At 44.0% G+C, this 19,173-nt stretch overlaps 1 protein-coding gene across 1 annotated transcript in view; it reads right to left on the reverse strand.

Annotated features, from left to right (window-relative positions):
• KAT2B (lysine acetyltransferase 2B) overlaps positions 1–19,173 on the reverse strand; it is a 113,402-nt gene that overhangs the window by 16,153 nt on the left and 78,076 nt on the right. The window contains exons 8-11 of the mRNA XM_036760194.1: positions 14,542–14,667; positions 9,510–9,646; positions 6,109–6,317; positions 4,447–4,573 (exon numbers count right to left, since the gene is read on the reverse strand). Of these exons, the coding sequence (XP_036616089.1) occupies positions 4,447–4,573; positions 6,109–6,317; positions 9,510–9,646; positions 14,542–14,667 (599 nt within the window). The remainder of the gene's footprint in view (positions 1–4,446; positions 4,574–6,108; positions 6,318–9,509; positions 9,647–14,541; positions 14,668–19,173) is intronic.

The raw sequence follows: 19,173 nt of genomic DNA on the forward strand, positions 1-19,173 counted from the left end.
ATGGCTTTCACTCTGAAAATCCACGGGGTGCCCTTCTGAGGAGGGTCACTTGATTGGTACAAAATGTTTCTTTTTGACATTCAGACTGCTCATCTCCGATGGTCACTCTCTCACCTCTGAGAACACTTCCATAAACCAACCACATTCACTCCAGTCAAACACTAGCTAAAGACACGCTAAGGGCAAGACAGTCATCAGGGTGAGTTTGCAATGCTCATCAGAATACCTCATCACGAAAAGAGGTTAAGATATTACACATTCTTTAGATATTGTAGTGAGGGTGTGCAGTAACGCATATATCATATGAAAATAACACATCGAGAACCTATGATTTCACCAGTGTGCACACTTCATCCACCAATACAGACTGTAACCCCTCCAAGCCTTAGAAGAAATACTCCATGGGTTTTTATGGTTTAAAAAAAAACATCCATCCATTAGCGGCCAGCCTTCTCGATGACTGGCCTCTCCACACTAAGCTAGACTGGTCTTTAAATAACAGCGTCCATCAATGGTCCATAACAATAGCCACTGACATTTATTTAATGCTTTAAGGTTTTCTCATTTGACTCTCAGAGGTTCTGCAGGTATGATAATCCCCATTTTACAGATGTGGAAACTAGGGCCCATAAAGATTGGATAATTTGCCCATGATCACAAAGGTAGCCAGTATCAGGGAAAGGATTCCAAGAGAATCTTTCCCTGTCTCTGAGGCCAGAATTCTAGTCACTACGCCACTCTGATTGTCAGCAGTATCAGTTAAGTTTTAACTCATATTTAGAAAAATGCCTCGTTCCACCTGAATCCAAGTGCTTTAAGTTCAATCTGCATCTGTGTGTGTACCAGTATTGTAAAATTTATGTCTTCTCTATTCCTAGAGGAAACTGGATTTTCCCATTTAAGAATTCACCTACTTCTGGAATAAGAAAATGGGAGGTTGGAGCGCGCTGAAACCCAGCCCACTCAGTTAGGTACCATTTGGAAAAATGAGCTAGGAAGCTGGTCTACTCCTTGGATCATCACATTTTAGAAAAACAGCAAAGGTCAGGCATTGATTAAAGAAAAAAAGATGGAAAAGCACTTTTCCCCAATTTACTTTTGCACTGAAGAATCTATTTATTAACAAACGATTTGCTTTGTTTTCTTCCTCTAAATGTGTATGATGTTGCATTCTTCTGAGAAAAAAGATGCAACCCTGCTGGGGTCATCCAAGTGACAAGGATACCACAAAACCTCTCTTGACCACATGTGGTTTCTCTCTGCTATCCCTAAACTAAGCCCACCACAATTAGATTCTTTCAAAAGGGGAGTTAATGGCGTTGAGTTTTGAAAAGGGAAAAAAATTAAAATACCACAAATTTTCTCCTCTAAAGGCAAGAATACTCCCCCACACCCTCTCACTCCTTCTACTTATTATGAGACTAACAAGACAACCAAAACACTGCAGCAGTCCAGATAATATCCCGTTATCCCAACAGCAAAAACTATACATTTACAACAGAATTTCTCAACTTGGCTTAAAGCACTAACTAAAAACATGCAACAGCACCATCTAAAGACAAATTGTCAGATCTCCCTGAAAAGCAACTAATGAGGTCACTATGGAGTGAAATCAGGGCCCTGATCACCCCAAATAGAACAACGACCTCCAAAATGATGAGCTTGAAGGGAGGGGGCAAGGGGAGAGGAGGGAGGAGAGAGAAAAAATATGGGCTTGATCGTCAAAAAACTTACAACAACAACAATAAAGGAAAAATGATTGCTGGTTTCCCCCCTTTGATAGTCTATGTTGTCAATCAAAGCCTGTCCCATTTTACTCTGGAAAATGAACATTCTCTGGTTCTTTAGCATCTATTAATAGCATTCTCTGGAGACAATAAACAGAAATTTCAAGAGTGTGATCACTGCCATAAGTGGATAGAGGAATTTTTTAATTTTTTGTTGTTCTTTTCGAATAATGTTTGGGGGCTTTTTGTGATTTGAAATAGCATTATAGATTATGGGCTAGAACCCAGGGATTCCAAAGCTCTCGTGACCAAATAGGGAACTGGTGGGCATGGAAGCTTAGTACTTTAGAAATTGTTCAACTGACAAGCGGTTCTTTTCTCTCCTGCCCACTACCACCTACCCCCTGCCACTGGGACACAAAAATCAACACCAAACTCTCATAACAAATTATACAGTCAAACAAAACAGATTCTCAGCTTGGCTCCGTCCAAAAATGTGGGCACCTTTCTGCATGTTGTGTCAGAAGGTGGGTGGCATTTGTACAATGCTGTCATTCTAGTGTGAACTGTTCTGCTCACTTCAATCTGAAACTCCCCTGTCGCACCTCACGGCACAAGAGGCCTCCACTAACATGCCATTTCATCACCTGTTCAGCCATCCATCACTTGGTGGGCATCTCTTCAGTTTCCAAAGTTAAGCGACCTTTTTGAGCTCACACAGGAAGACTCTTCTAAAACGAAACTCAGTGCCGTTTTATTGCAAAAGCTCAAATATGGAAGGATCATAGACAGGAGGAGTTGGGGCCAAAAAGAAGCTCATAGGATATCTAGTTCAACATTTACTGAGCTTAACTTTATTTATTTGTTTGTTTGCTCATTTTGGTGAGGCAATCAGAGTTAAGTGATTGGTCCAGGGTCACACAGCTAGCAAGTGTCTGAGGCTGGATTTGAATTCAGGTCCTCCTGACTCCAGGGCCGGCGCTCTATCCATTGTGCCACCCAGCTGCCTCCCTGAGCTTAACTTTCAATAATCCCCAAATCACTATATTTTACAATTGTTTTCCCCTCCCCGGGGAATGTAAGCTCTTTATATCAGAACCACACGGCAGAGGAGGATACAGCCTTTAATCGACCTGAGAGGGGAGTTCCAGGACATGGTTCCTGATGTGTAGAGAAGGGCAAATTTTAATTCCCTAGGCAATGTGTTCCCAGAACCTACACATTTTGCCGTACAAAGGAGATATCCCATGGAGCATCACTTTGGGGAGCTGCCTAAAGGAATTAATCCTAAATTGGAGAGTTCTTGCGTTTGAGGGTTTGGGCCACGTAGAGGGAAGTGTCCTTCAGAGCATGTTTGTAGAATGAAGAGGCTAGCCCTACAGTGGAAGGATTAAAACGATGCTTACGAGGGGCCAAGAGATTTGGACCGGAGGAACACCCCACACCAGTGCCATGAGCAGAAGGACAATACAGGTCCAGAGTGAATGAGGATCGCTTATTCAGCAGGCCCGAAATGACCTGGGCCTTCCAGGGGAAGCCTAATAAGCCTGGGTTGGTTTATGGGCTCCAGGCACTTTAGGCATTTTCCACAGTGGATGAAGTAACGGTTGTCTCACACTCAGTTTTTAAAACGTCAGCTTCACCAAAGTCGGACTGGATTATTCTTTGTATTTGTCTTCCTGGTGCTCAGCACTGCTCCTGGCACACCGAAGGAGCCCGACAGATGCCTGCTGAATAACTAACTGAAAGACCCAGAAAACATGTACTTAGAATATTCTTTTCTTTGTATCTCCTAAGAATAATTTCCCTTGGGCTCCTTCCTTATGTACCTCCTGCCTTCAGTGAAGGATTTAATACTCACCATTGTGTTCCTCATCTTGGTTATTAATGACAATTCTTATTATAACGAGCATCCACACAGCCTTTCAAGCCTCGCAAAGCACTTTACACATCTTTATTCATTCGCTCTTCACAACAACTCTGAGGTAGGTGCTAGTACTGTCTCCATTTTACTGAGCCTCACACAAGTTAAGTGACCCATCCAGGATCACACGAGTAAAACTAGTCAGAGGAGGGATTCGAACCCGGGTCTTTGGCTTTATCCACTCTACCACACTGCCCCTTCCTGATTAGAACACCAACTAAAAACATAGTTAAGAACAGGAAGAACTCTAGAAAAGGTCTGCCTGGAGTTCTCTTCACACACACACACACAAATGTACAAACTGCCTCTATCGAGGATATTTGAAAAGAAAGTCAGCATCAAAACCACCAAGTCAAGATATAGGAAGACGAGGAAGTCATTCTGGGATCCATTTGGGCTCATCTACTTGGCCCTCTTCGGAGAGCTTCAAAAGTTAACAGCCTCATTTGCTGTTTGCTGGAATGTATTCATAACAACAATTCACAGTGGGGCAGAGTGGGAAAGGGCAGGGTTTATCCCAGTTGCAATCCCAAGACACAGCAGGAAGTTTCTAGAATGACGAGACCTCATGCCCGATGCCATGATAAATTTCCTGTCTCTAGATGTAGAAGGCTGACCCACACTAACTTCTTGTGTGACAAATAAAACGGCAGCAGCAATGCACGACTTCTTTCAGGGACTCCCAAATTCAATTCGGGTCCTCTATTGGACGAGGCCCTGAGGTGTTCCCACACACTGTGGCTTTTATCCTCCCATGTTGTGTTGGTTCTAAACAAGCCCTTGCGAGGCCCTTACCTTGACTTGCTCATTGGAGGTTACAGCACAGAAGACAATCTCTGTGAATCCTTGTGAGGGGAACATCCGGAAACAAATTCCACCGATCACACGGCCATCTTTAATCAGAGCAAGGGTCTTGTGCTTACTGAAAGAATCAGATTGTGTCCAAATTTTAATTATATTGTAAAGGACTATAATTGAGATGTTTATTATTAACTGACCAAGAAGAAAACAGGGGAAATATACTGAATGTCTAGATTTTGCAGTTACAACAGAATTTATGTTCCTAAGCCCCTGTCTGCAGATCTCAATTATATCCAGACTATCTTATGATCCACATTAAGGCCTACTCTGCTACTTCATCAGGGCACTAAGCTAACCCTGGGTTCTCAAAGACTATGCCAACAGAGAGCTGGCACTAACGTGTCCTAACAAGCTGGAAAGGCTTTGAGTATGCACCAGAGAATGGACTGCGGGTCTGAAACCAAAGGAACGGCCTAGCTAACTTCAGAGTGATTCATCCCTAAGTCAGTTCTTGAAGAGGCTGACTTTGAGGTCCCTTTCAGCTCTGAGAGTCTATGAAGATCAAAGGGACTAGTGAGAGTAAGCCTCAGTCTTCTGATATTTCAGTATCAGTAATGAGAAATTTGGTCCATTTTGAACATTTGCATAGGTTTAAAAACAAAATTCCTGTGGCCACCTACAGATTTTTAAGGTACTGAAGATATCTGAGGGCAGAACTTAGCCTGAACAAAGGGAGAAAGCACCATCCCACCACCCAAGTTAAGGACTAGTGGTGATGACTGAAAGTATGTCAGTTTCATACATGGGACCAAGTTTCAGAATTATGTGAATTTCTCATTATTGACACTAAAGTATTTTAAGACTAAGGCTCTCTCTTACTAGTCTCTTCATAGAATCCAGGGCTGAAAGGGACCTCAAGGTCCATGTCATATAAGGCTTGACCTATTTTGGGTGTCACAAATCCCTTTGGCATACTGGTAAAGCCTGTGGAATCCTTACACGAATATTTTTAAATGCATAAAATACAATACATTGGATTACAAAGGAAAACAATTATACTGAAATTCAGTTGCCAAAACTTTTTTTTTAAGTGAACAGACACCCTGTTAACCAACTCTGACCTATTCCAACCCATACCTGAAGAATGCCCTCTACAATATCCTAGAACAGGGCTTCTTAAACTTTTTCCACTCATGGTATTTCTGGTTGCACGGCCTGAGGGCATGAGCCTTGTGTTCAGAACCAAGGCTGAAGTGAAGCTGTACAAAGCAACGTGGGCAAGTGCTGCCAGGAACACCTCGGATTCACTATGCGTTTGATTTTTAATTAATTTTTGGTTGTGTGTTCAGAAGCCTCTTACTGTTGCCAAATTTTTGGCAACTCCATATAGGGTCTCGACCCACAGTTTAAGAAGCGCTGCCCTAGACAATCCTTTGCTTGAAGCTATGCGATGAGAGGGAATCCCACTACCTCCCAAGGCAACCACCTCTACCATTTTGTGCTCACTTGAATCATTGACAAAGTCTTTCCTTTCATGAAGCCTAAATCTACCTCTCTGATATGGCAGATGAGCAGATCTGAAAATGCACTGCACATGTGCATACACACACACACACACGCACGAGCGCGCATGTACTCACACACGCATGCACTTACGGGTCAAAGACTAGGCGTGTAATGTACTCTTTGGGCATTCTAGGGAGCTGATGAGAGAAGACATTTTGTAAGCCAACCAGCCACATCATGATCTTTTTGTTGGGCTTCTGATTCAGAGAGTTGCCGACCACATGGAATTCGATCACTCCTCGGCGCTCTTCCAGCCTGGCTGCTTCGTCCCGGGCTGAATGTGCTGAGAGGAAGTTGGTCTGGGACAAAGGGCAGGAAGGAAAGAGAAATGAAGAAAAGGAAAGAGAGTGCAGGGGGAGAGAGATGACAAAAAAATGTTAACGAATTCGAGCTTCTCTTCTTTGATCTGCTGGATTCCTAGTGAGGAATCCACTAAAAGACGCTGGTATTTCTTCATTAGCTTTTACCCAAGAGAAAGACACTTAGGTTTTGAGAGTGACTTGGAGATGATCTTATTGGGGTACCATTTTCCTCATGGCTCAGCTCTCCTGCGGCCCCCAACAGAGATGACAGGGATGGCCTGGGAATCATTCCATACCTTAAGGTGCAGAGGAATGAACACGAAACTCTTGAGATTTCCTTTCTAGTCACAGCTCTGCTACTAGCTAGTTGGGTAACCCTGGATAAGTCAGGGAACTGCCTGACTGTTTCCTCATGTATAAAACAAGGGTGACATGACCTGATCTACCTGCCGCACTGGGCTTTGAATGGGGGTCAAAAAAAGATAATGCTTAGAAAGTACAATCCTGACTCTCCAGATGGAAAGCGCTAGCACGAGCCCATCTTCGCAGGTCTTTGGGGTCGTGAAGCCCAACTTCTCCTACAGTCACAGCCACCGCTGCTTTCATCTTCTTACTCCGGAATTTTCCTTCTGTGAAGCACTGTTTCCTTCCTAGAAACATCTTCTAGCCTGGCAACACTGAACGGGCCTGGTAGGGGGGCTGCCACAACACTGAGCTCAAAAGCAGTGGGCGCTTTCTGCAAACGTGGACAAACTACATACAATGTGGGATCCAGCATGGGATTGTGGAAGAAGCACAGGCTCTGGAGGCAGAGATCTGGGTTCAAACTTTGTATCTAATGTTGTGGTGCCTTGGGCAATCCACCTAACATTCCTGAGCCCTAGTTTCCTCATCTGTAAAATTAGAAGACTGCATAGGAAGACACAGAGCATCATTTTCTGCTCTAGACCTATGACTCTACGATCTCCTATTCATCTTCTTTTCAGATCCTTGGCGATCCAGACCAATGGTACAAATGGGCAGCTAGGAAAGCACCCGCCGAGCAGTGCCCCCCATAAGAACGGCCAAAACAAAGGAGAGCCCGCCTTGTGTCTGTGCCCCTTCTCCTTGTTGTTGCATTGTGTCCGACTCTTTGTGACCCAATTTGGGGTTTGGAAAAGATACTAGGGGGGTTTACCATTGCCTTCTCCAGCTAATTTTACAGAGCCTGGCGCTCCATCCACGGCACCAGTTGGCCAATCTGGGAGTCAGGAGGACCTGAGTGCAAGCCCAGCCTCAGGCACTTACTAGCTGTGTGACCCTGGGCAAGTCACTTAACCCTGTTTGCCTCAGTTTCCTCTTCTGTAAAACAAGCTAGAGAAGGAAAGGGCAAACCACTCCAGTATCTTTGTCAAGAAAACTCTAAATGGGGTCACGAAGAGTCAGACACGACTAATCATCAATGCCCAGGGTGTATCTAGTGTTATCTTGTGCACTGCCAGGAACACTGTGGCTAATTAACAAATATTCAATGAACTCAGTTTTGTCTGACTGGCAATAGGGTTTAATTTCATTTGCTTCCCTCCAATATTTACACGATTCCTGGCCAATCTACCAGTAGTAGCTAAATTTTAGGCAAAGCTTTTTGGACACATTATCTCATTTCAACCTGACGGCCTTCCCAAGAGGCAGAGCCATAAAACTAACTGGCCCCATCTTACTGGTGGAGAAAAAATAACCCCCATCAGACCCGTGGTCCCAGCACAGCGGAGGAGGTACTGGGCCGGAGTGGGAATCTCAAGACCTGGGTTCCAATCTGACATGTTCTAGTCACACATTGCCCTCCTGACCCTGCTTCTGACTTAGTGCCTGGGGCTCAGAACGTCACTGCCACATGGCGGCTCCCTTTTCTCATAGGTGAGCTCCTCCTGGGGCCTCCATTTTGGAGAGGGGCCCAGGCTGGCCAATCACTATTCTCCTCCTGATGCTGCTTCTTTGATCTCCCCTCAGTGGACACTTTCCTCCTCCGCCGACTTTTCAACATGTTATCATCTCCCCACGGCTCCTTGAGGGCAGAAACCGTCTTACTTTTTGCCTGTGTCTGTAACCCAAGAGCTCAGCCAAGAGTCTGGCACATAGAAAGTACGCCTGATGAGTGCTTGTGGCCTTACCTTGCCTTGGCAAGTGACACAATCTCTCTGAGACTCAGTTTCCTCATCTATAAATTAGTTATATTAACAGCAGCCACCTGACAGGGATGTGTGGGGATCAATGAAATAACACATGTAAAGCATTTTGCAGAACTTAGTTAACCCGAGAGCGAGTTACAGAAAATATGATCAGTTCTGTATACATGATGTGTATGTGTGTGTATAACTGTGTTACACACTGATGTGCACACCCAGGGCTTGGTCCACAGCATTCCACCTCACTCTGAAGGAAAACACAGTAATATTCAGAATCCCTGTACTACCGCCGACTGAGAAATGTGCAAAGGATGGACTTGTGACAAGACACCATTTTGCACATTCATTAATTTAATGTTCTGAGGCAAGTCTTTCTCACGCTCACATTTTTTAAATGATTATCTGAGAAAATGACAAATTTAACATATTTAGTGATTTGCTGGTGAACTAAGCTGGGGAAGAGGGGAAAGGAAGGAGGGAGAGAGAGAGAGACAGAGAGAGAAGGGAAAGGGGGAGGGAGGGAAAGGGAGGGAAATGGAGGGAGGGAGAGGGAAATAAGGGGGCAGATAGAGGGAGACAGAGACAGAGATAGAAGGAGGGGGGAAAGTGGGAGAGAGGAAGGAGGGAGGGAGAGGGAGGTAAGGGGGCAGACAGGAGACAGAGACAGAAGGAGGGGGTAAAGGGGGAGAGAAGAAGAAAGGAGGAGGGAGAGAGGAGGAGAAAGAGAGTTCTTTTGTAAAATAAATTGAGAGCTGTCTTTGCTCTAAGTATTTCCTTATCTCCAGTAACTGTCAGAGTCCCTGAAAAGGAGATTCATCACCATTTTGCTGTGATTATATATTCATCGTGTCAAATGAAGTTTCCATTTGTGAGAGGGACAGGCCAAATGACTCTTCTGCCTGAAATCAGCCTCCAGCACGGTGGCACATTAATTTCTCCCAGTCAGCCTCGTCTAGCTCAGTGTGTGGTGAGGTGGGAGCCCCTGGGGCCTGCCCATGCTCCCTGACTCACTCATCATCCTCACCTCCGGTCCCAGCATTGCAGCAGGGTCTGTAATGGTAGACATGACCTCATTGATCAACTCAATGGGAATATCCCCTACAACTCTGGGTCTCTTGGTCTCCTCCAGGGAATGAAGGTCATTCATTTTTCTCTTCTCTCCTACAAGAATAAACACCAAAATGTAAGAGAGCTCATTTTTTAAACACAGATCAGATTGCAGAAATCTCTTCAGGTAATTTCCTGTGACCCTCAGTAATAGAGGGCCAGGATAATTCACTCACTGAAAAGCAGAGACACTGTTCATATCCTTTTTGCCCAAGAGTTCCCACTTCCTCCTCAACCAGCTTCCTGCCTCATCTCCCTTCCCTTCCTCTCCACACTGGGAGGACCAGCCAGAAAAGTATCAGAACCGATAAATTTGGACTTCACTCCCTCTCAAGGTCTATCCTTCCATGGGACAAGGAAATGTTCTTGATCTCATGATCATAGATCTAGAGACAGAAGTAACCTCAGGGGTCAGAAAGTCCAACCCTTTCATTTTACAGTTGAGGAAACTGAGGCCCAGAGAAGGCAAATGACCTATCCAGGGTCATAGATCAAAGAAGCTTCCTTGGCAGGATTTGAACTTAGGTCTTCCTGACCCCAAGTCCAGCACTCTATTGACTTTGACCTCTTGCTACCCAAATTCCCAGAAGAGAATAGCTTGAAGGAGCAAGAAAGCAACAGATTACATAACAAGATTACAGCGTATATCCATTCACACAACCTGTTGAAGTCTGCAAACTGTATCACATGCGTTAGCCCACTTGAGCCTTATACAATAACCCTATTGGGTAGGTACTATCATTTTCTCGGTTTACTGATGTGGAAAGAAGCTCAGGGATGTTATGTGGTGTGACAACAGGAATACAAGATCACAGACTGGATTCACAGATGGAAGGAACCTTAAGGATAGCCTCGTCTTCCCTACTCATTTTACAAATAAGAAACTGTGACTTATCCAAGGTCCTATCAGCAGCGTCAGAGATGAGACTGGAACCCAGATCCTCTGATGCCAAATCTAGTGTCTTTTCCACCGTACTACGGGGCTACCCTTAGCATCAGAAGCAACATCAGAATCCATATTTCCCTTATTCCACATCCAACCTCCCATCCACTATACTATTCTGATCCTTAATAAAAATAAATAAAACATTCAACTATAAAGAGGAGGCAAAATGGAAAATATAATGCAAAATACAACAAAATTAAATCCATCGGAGTGTTTTAAATTGGGAAAACTTTTAACAAATGAGTTCCAACAAGAGAAGTGTTTCCCCGCTCTTCTCTCCTTTTCATTCTAGGTTAGAAAATAAACAATAAAGGATGTCTCTCTGGGAAAAGGACAAAAAGGAGGAAGGATACAAGGGAACCTAGGAAATGGAAAAAACAAAACAGCTCAATCAAAATCTATTTTTAAAAAAGGAACGCAAGACAGAGACCACTTAGAGTTGTAGATAGTCACTGACTCTCCTATATTGACAAGGTTTTGGAGCTCTGAGGATTAGGTTTCTATTTGTTGTTTATACGTAGGAAAGTTCTTGTTTGGCATCTAGAACAAGGACGGGGCTCACCCTCCCCTACTTGCGCCACCCCTGGGGCATGCTCCACACTGACCTTCCCGCAAGGGGCCATTTTTCATCTTGGCTCAGCCCTTTCTTAACTATTTAACTGTTTCCTAATTTGACACATGAGGGTCTTTCTGTTTGGAATTGGAGGGGAGAAGGGTTAATTAGAGGCAGGTAGCACATCGATAAAACATTTTCAAAATACATAGGAGTATATGGTTCCTCATTGATCTCTTTGGAGTGTAGGCCTAGTATTGGTGTGATTGGGTTAAAGAGTATGCAGCTTTTGTGGCAGAGTTCCAAGTGCTTTCCAGAATGGCTGGACTGAATCACAGCTCTACCAAAGTTCATTAACCCTGCTAAGATAAGTCACCTTCTTTTTTGGTCAACTTTGCCAATCTGATGTAATGGCAAGTGGGTGCCCATCAGTTAGGAAATGGCTTTACAAATTATGGTTCAAGAATGTATTGTATTCCTATTGTACCATAAGAAATAATGAAAGGGATGGCTTCAGAAAAACCTATGAAAATGTGTATGAACTGATACAGAGTAAAGTGAGCAGAATGAGGAGAACAGCGGTAACAATATTGTAAAGCTTTGAAAAACTTAGAAATGCCAGTCAATGCACTGACCAGCCATAATTCAAGAGGATCACTGATGAGACGAACCACTCAGCTCCTGAAAGAGAGGTGATGGACTCAGGGTGTAGACTAAGACATACAAATATGCTTGATCACGCATATTTGTTACAAGGGGTTTCTCCTCCCCTCTCCTCCAATGGAGGAAGGGAAAATTTTGTTTGTTAATTGGGAAAAACTAATTTGATTTTTAAAAACTACACAAATGAATAAGTATTTGGAGGGGAAGGGGGGAAGGAAGTGGAAGGAGAAAGAGAGGGAGAAGGAGGAAGTGGGGAGAGGAAGGAGAAAGAGAGGAAGAGGAAGAGGAAAGGGAGGAGGGGAAGGAGAAGATTAATAAAACTTTAAAAAAAAAGTATTCAGAAGGTAGTACAAACCAGCAGGGCAAGTTTGTTAATACCTTGTAAAATTCAATATATATACATACATACATATATACATACATATAACTGTAATGGAAATTCCAAGGATTGTAGACAATCCTCTTTTTTGTTCTTTGTATGTTGAAATATTTTAGATTTGCTGCTGATTAACTTCCTAATTAAAAAGAAAACAGGCCAGCATTAAAAGGGAAAAGCCCCTCAATATCAGAAGCAGTTAAGCAGAGGAAGTCCTCCTCCAGCTGCAGTTTGCAAAGCTCAGCCAAGGAGTCAAGCGATGGCCTGCCAAGAGGGCAGGGCCAGCTCCAACCTCAGTCGCCCCTGTGGCTGTTTGGGCTCAGACAGAAGAACCTTCCTGCCACACAGACCCAGGCCTTTAGAAGAGCAAACACGAAGCAATTCACTCTTTCCAGGCAAAAGGCCATGAGGAAAATAAGGTCCCAGGCTGGGGAAAGGGGATGGAAGACTCCAGTGAAAGAAATTCTGATGGTGCCACCATCAAAACGTGGGATCTGAAGAGTCAGGATAAGGAGGAAGAGAAGAAGACAGGGAGGCAAGAATAGAGGAAATCAGCATTCATTTGTCTGCCAAGATTTCTTTGATGAATTCCCAAGTATTCTGATTCTACTTTAGTTCAAAAGTTATGCTGAAATAAAGCATCTTGTCACTTGAAAACATTTCTTTCAATGTTAACGTCTAACAAATCAAGCCTTTATTCTACTTAACCCAGCCTACATGTCAGGTACTGTACTAGGCCCTGGGCATGCAAAGACAAAAATGAAACTCTCCCTGCCCTCAAAGACCTTACAATTTGTCAGGGGAGGGGAACAAAATGCTAAAAATGTGTGATTTCTGAGGGTGAGGGTCAAAGTGTTAGCAACTGGAGGGATCAGAAAAGGCCTCTTGTCCCGGGTGGTACTTGAGCCTAGAGCCAGAAGTCCCAAGAGACAGATAAGGAACAAAAGCACTCCAAGCAGGAGGCACAGAGTGGGAGAAGCTAGTTTGGCCCCAAAGTAAATGGTGTGAGAGGGAGAGGGGAGATCAGCCTGGAGAGACAGACTGAAGGACTGGAAAGGCCCACAGAAGAGTCTTCCTCTCAGTATGAAGATCATACTAAGAAACTAAAGCTTCTGAAAGCAAGGACCAAAAAGGCAGCCTCTGTTTGGGATACTGAGCTGAAGGCTGCCCACAGGAAGAGAACTTCTGGCATCTTCTGCTACCACTGCCAGCTTCCTGTCTCCTTCCACCTGCCCCCATGCTCATCCCCTAGTGTCTGAGTCCTCCTGTGCCCCAGGGAGAAGGGTTCCTCATTCTGCTGATCAGTAACAAACAGCTTCAGCTAGATTTTTGACATTCCTTTTCCTAACTAAGCAAAAAACCCCCACTGCCTAGTCAAACCAGGCTGCTCACCATTCATCACTAACGCAGCTCTCACTTTTCCGTATAAGCGGCTTCTTTTGTGTTATTTCCTCATACTTGCTATGTTCTCCACCTCCCACCCCCATTTATTGAAACCCTAGCCCTACTTCAAGGCCCAGCTCCAATGGCCCCTCCAGCCCTAGAGCTGGCATTCCTAATGGCCCTATCCTCTCCCCTTCCTCTGAACTCACCGAACCCCTTCCCACGTCTCTTAGGCACTTACTGAATTCTACTTCACGTTAGGCTGATGTGCATTTTGTCCCCCCTACTTGACTTGCTAGATCCTTAAAGGGCAGCAGAGACAGCACCTTCATCTTCGTATTCTTCCTTCATTTGTCAAACAGGGCTCCAGACAGAGCAGTTGCTTCTGGTGCTGAACTTGGAGTCAGGAAGACCTGAGCTCAAATCTGGCCTCAGACACTAGCAGTATGATCCTGGGCAAGTCACTTAACCCTGTTTGCCTCAGTTTCCTCATCTATAAAATGAGGTGGAGAAGGAAATTGCAAACCACTCCAGTGTCTTTGCCAAGAAAATTTCAAATCGTGTCATGAAGAGTCAGATACAACTGACAACAACTTAACAATTGAACAAGAAGTCAAAAGAATCCCAGGATTCAGATCTGGAGAGTGCCTTGGAAATAAGTCCAACACCTTCATTTTAGAGATGAGATAAGGCCAAGAAATCATAGTGACTTGAAATAGTCTCATATGGGGTAAACACCGAAGCTGGGATTGGAACCTAAGTCTTCTGACTCCCAGCCCAGACACCACTGCAGTGCCCTATATATGGTCGACCCATTCTCATTTCTACCACTATAAAACTCCATGAATAAAAGGTCCATTTTCCTCCAACCCTGGGGTTGCTCTGTCAGTGGTCACTGAGTCACCAAACATCATGATTTGTATTTGTGATAGTGGTTTTTTAAAGACCAAAGAGGACTATAGGTCATCCAGGTGATAGGAAAGCACTAATCTGGAATCAATCAGCTCCCCCTCCCTCTCCTGGATTACCTCGGTTTCCTTCGAGTCCAGAGGAGACTTTGCAGGCAGGACTCATGCTTCCTCCAATTGGCTGCTCCAGAGAGGAAGGACTCCCATTGTAGGACACAGTCCTGGCCACAGGAGGGGGGTTGATGACTGCAAAAGAAGAAAAGAAAAGGGTCAAGTGAGAGTTCACTGATACCAACTGAAGTCAATATGTTCACAGGCATTTCCTAACCCAAGGCAGGGTGCAGTCCCTCTAGCTCAATGGGCTTCTTTTCTTTCTTTTCCTTTGGAGGCAACTGGGCTTAAGTGACTTGCCCAGGGTCACACAGCTAGTAAGTGCCATGTGTCTGAGGCTGAACTCCGGCTTCCTGACTCCAGAGTTGGTGCTCTATCTACTGTGCCACCTAGCTGTCCTTTCATGCGTGTGTGCACACACACTTACATATAGGGACATGCCATATTTATACATATACACATATTTTATGTGTATATATGCAACACACATACATATGTTTACATATATGTATCTACGCGCATAGCACTGTTTATTATCTTTGAAGCCAGTAAAATGTCCCTCCAGTATCAAAGCTGTATTTTAAATAATCATCAAGGTAACAGTAATAACTGACATTTGTGTTGTCCTTTAAAGTATTTAAGGTTTTTTTACACATACTTCCTTATTTGAGCCTTACGACCATCCCGTGAAGATATGATATGATATTATGGTACCCATCTGAAAAATGGGGAAACTGAGTCCTGGGCAGGTGAAGGGACTCGGCCAGTGTGACATTGCTGGCTGAATCTCTTGGCACTTGAGCTCATGTAGGGAGAGTAGAAAACACTCATTCTTAGAACACAGCACAAAGAGAAGTCATCACAGAATTTTTCCTCTGACAAGTCAAGTGAGTCAATAGTTGAAGCAGCAGGCAATTATCCAAGTGATGGGGAAAGCCACAGGAGGAAATGAAATGAACCCAAACCACAGCGAGAGATCTACTACTCCATCCTAAGAACGCCGCCGTCTGAAGAGCCCCTTGAGCTGGCACTTCTTTAAATGCAAAGTATTCAATTCTATAAAAGTAACTGTTCCCAGGCTCGTCAAGGGACTGGGATATTCACGACCACTTCAATACTCAGATTAATAAGAGTGGTCATGGCTGGCAATCTATGCCTACTCCAGTTGTGTCCCTGGGGCAAGGCACCTAAATTCCCTAGACATCCATTTTGTCCTCTGGAAATAATAAGGGGTTGAACTAGGAGGGCCTTCGTTCATTGTTTGTCCTTCATTCTCAAAGAGGTCTATGACATCAGGAAGGCAAAGTCGTGACTTGCAAGTGAAGTGGATTGTCACCAGCCCCACTCTCCTCTGGAGCCACCTGGATCCAGTGGTAAGATATAGATCAGGATGACTAGAGATGGCCCTGGATGCAGTGGGAGACATTAGGTCTTTAATAGGTCTCAGTTTGAGTAAGGTAGCTTCCATTCAGTGATTAAGGCTGGGTAAGAAACGAGGCAAAGAACGGCCTCTTTGGCCTAGTTAAAAAAAAATCAATCTGGGAGGGGAAGACCCTCAAGGTTTCTGGCCTAAATAGAAACAAGCGCTACTTACACCCACTCTGAGCCATCAGAGCCCAAATGATGACCAAGTAAGGCGTGGGCTGGGACCTATTTCTGGCCAATCAATGAGAGCCAGAATGATCCGGGTTTAAGGTCCTTAAAAAAAGAAATCTAGCCCCTAAACCCCAAGATATTTCGCAAGGTTTCAGCAGTCAAAATTAATATTCCTTTGGGCAGAGTACCCAAAGCAGGGGTATGACTTCCTATGTGGACAGAGGCAGAGGAAGGAGGATGAGAAGGGGAGACAGGAGAGATGGAAAGAGGGAGAAAGGGAGGGAGGGAAGGAGGGACAAAGAGAGGCAGGAAGGAAGGAGGGGAGGAGGGAAGGAAGGAAAGGAGGGGGGGAGGGAGGGAGGGAGCCGCATTGCCTAAGTGGAACCAGCCAGTCGGGTCCCCAGTGGGGGAGCTAACTACAACTCACAGATCGCTGTTTGTCCTTCATTCTCCGTGACTGTGCTATGCCCTCATCTTCTGGCCTAGATCAATGAAGGGTGATGATGACCACGATGCTATTAATAACTGCATGTCTGTGGCACCTTAAGGTGTTCAAAGTCCTTCACAGAGTTAATCTTCACAACCGCTCTGTAACACTGGTCTAACACTATTATTCCCAAGGAAACTAAGTCTGTGAGAGGTTAAATGACTTTCCAAGAGTATCTGAAGCAGGATCTGAACTCAGGTCTTCTTGATTCTAAATTGTAACACTGTCCTCGGGGCTTTTAACAGTTTTAATGAGAATGCCATTAAAAGAAAGATCCAAGTCAGAAAAGGCTTTGGACCAGGAGTGCTGGGGGTAAGACTACGTTGTTCCATACAGTTCTGGACTTCGGCTAATCAAAGAATAGGTTGAGTTGGGACATAGAATCAGAGATTCAGAACTGAAAGTTACCCCTGCTCACACAATGTTCCAACTCCTTTTATTTGATTGATGTGGAAAATGAGGCTCAGAGAGGTTTATCCATGACTTGCCTGAGGTCACACATGCAAAGCAATAGGTCTCAGATCCAGGATTCCATCCTAGGTCCTCTGACCTCAACGCCACATGGGATCAGAAAAACAGTGCTTAGCACAGTAAGTACACAGTCAGTGCTCACTAAATGCTTACTAACAGAAAAACATCCAAAATGAACAAAAGTGCTTTCCTAAAAGTTTCACTGAAAGGAATGTGAGGTAAACTGGGACATTTTGGGCAATAGTAGATTTTATTCCTTGGTATATTGGAACAAGAGTCTACCTCCTGCCTTCTCCATCACTTCCTATTTACTTCTTGGGGGAGGACAGGAACCAAGCCAAATGAAGCACTTTGCCTCAATTCTACGGGGACCCTTTGCTGAATTTTTTTTAAAGGCCTCAACTTGCATAAAAAGTAATTTCCCCAAAGTATAAAAGCTGGGTCTATTCCCAAACAAATACGACTTTATTTATTTGGCAGTGGGGATAAACACATCTTTTAAGAGTCTTGAGTCAGCAGTAAAGAATATCATGGAGTTTTAACTTCTGCAAAGTTCAGGTTTTTTTTAAAAATCCAGCTGAAGAAGAGGACTCTAAAATGCCCCCATCCCCACTTAGACCAGATGACCAGGAAAGGAACTTCCAGCTCTAAGCCTGTGATTCTGAGATCCTGTCACTCACAAGAGGATACCGATGGTCCCAATCTCCTCCCGAAGAAGCAGGGACAGGGAAGGTATAGAATATGTGACCTGCCCCAGATTATGATCTGAGCAGAACTTTGCAGTGGGTATACAGACCAAGCAGTATTTATGCTACTAGCTAGAAAAGCATAACCAAGACCAAGCCTTAAACTCTGGAGAGATCTTACATAATGCTATGCACTCACCTAGTAATTACAGGGTCAGAATTCAAGACAAAAGTATTTTTATCTTTTAACATGATAGTTGGAAGGAGGAGACTCTGGTGATCCTCCAGGTCAATCCCCTCATTAACACAGAAGGGAATTTAGGTTGCAGGAGGTTTAATGCACTAAGGGACAAGCACCGAGTTAACAGCAGGGGGGGGGACTGACCCTTCCACACACACACATCAGACCTTCTGGGTCCAGTGCTCCATCCCGATACCACGTAGACCATTCTTTTCTTGAACAGTTACCTGAACACACAGTGATAGGTGCTACAAAATAGGGGGGAAGGTTTGTTATTAAAATTAGAATGCTACAGCAGCTGGGATATTGAGAAGTGGAATTCCTGAAGTCCGTAGGGAATAATGTGGGCTTTGCCACATTTTTTGTGAGCTCGGCTCAGCATTCCATTTCTAACTTAGCTCTTTAAAAAAACAAACAAACAAATTCCATCCTGTTTCCTCTTTCATTCTTTTGTGAGGCACAGTGTGCTGGAGTGGGAAGAGAGCTGGACTAGGAGTGAGAAGACCCGGGTTTGAATCATACCTCAGACACTTGCTCACTTGTGTGACTCTGACCAAGCTGTGCAGGAAACCCCCCACCCCTCATTCCCCACTCCCTGCCAGGGTTCAGCTTTCTCATCTGAAAAAGGGAGATGATAATAAAATCTATCCTATGGGGCCACTGTGATGTTCAATTTATATAATGTATATACAGAGCTTGGTCAACCTTAAACATATTATAAAAATATAAAATACGATTATTTCTTCCCTTGATTTGTAATGACAGTAAAATCCAAATTAACCAGTAAGCTGGATACCTCAATTAATTGGATATTTTTGGCTTTAAGTTTTGGAAAAGAAGCCAACGACAAGAAAATAAGTCATGGCTAAGGGTGAATTAACTAAAAATCTTCCACAGAATAACCTAGAATCAGTGTATACTCAGCCCAACCCCAGAACTATTCCTGGGTCTATGGTGCCATTGTCTGAAAACTTGGGCTCCAACTGCCCCTGGAATACTGCTAGTAATTAATCCATCAAAAATCACTTATTTACATTAAAAACCTACTCTGTGCAAGAGGCAAGATCCTAAGTCAGAAAGAAACACTAAATCACATTCCACATTCTAAGGCAAAAAATTTGCGCTGATGAGCATTAGAAACACTAAGCAATTCTAACGAA

Source organism: Trichosurus vulpecula, chromosome 5 (genome assembly GCF_011100635.1).
Source record: "Trichosurus vulpecula isolate mTriVul1 chromosome 5, mTriVul1.pri, whole genome shotgun sequence".
NCBI lineage: Eukaryota > Metazoa > Chordata > Mammalia > Diprotodontia > Phalangeridae > Trichosurus > Trichosurus vulpecula.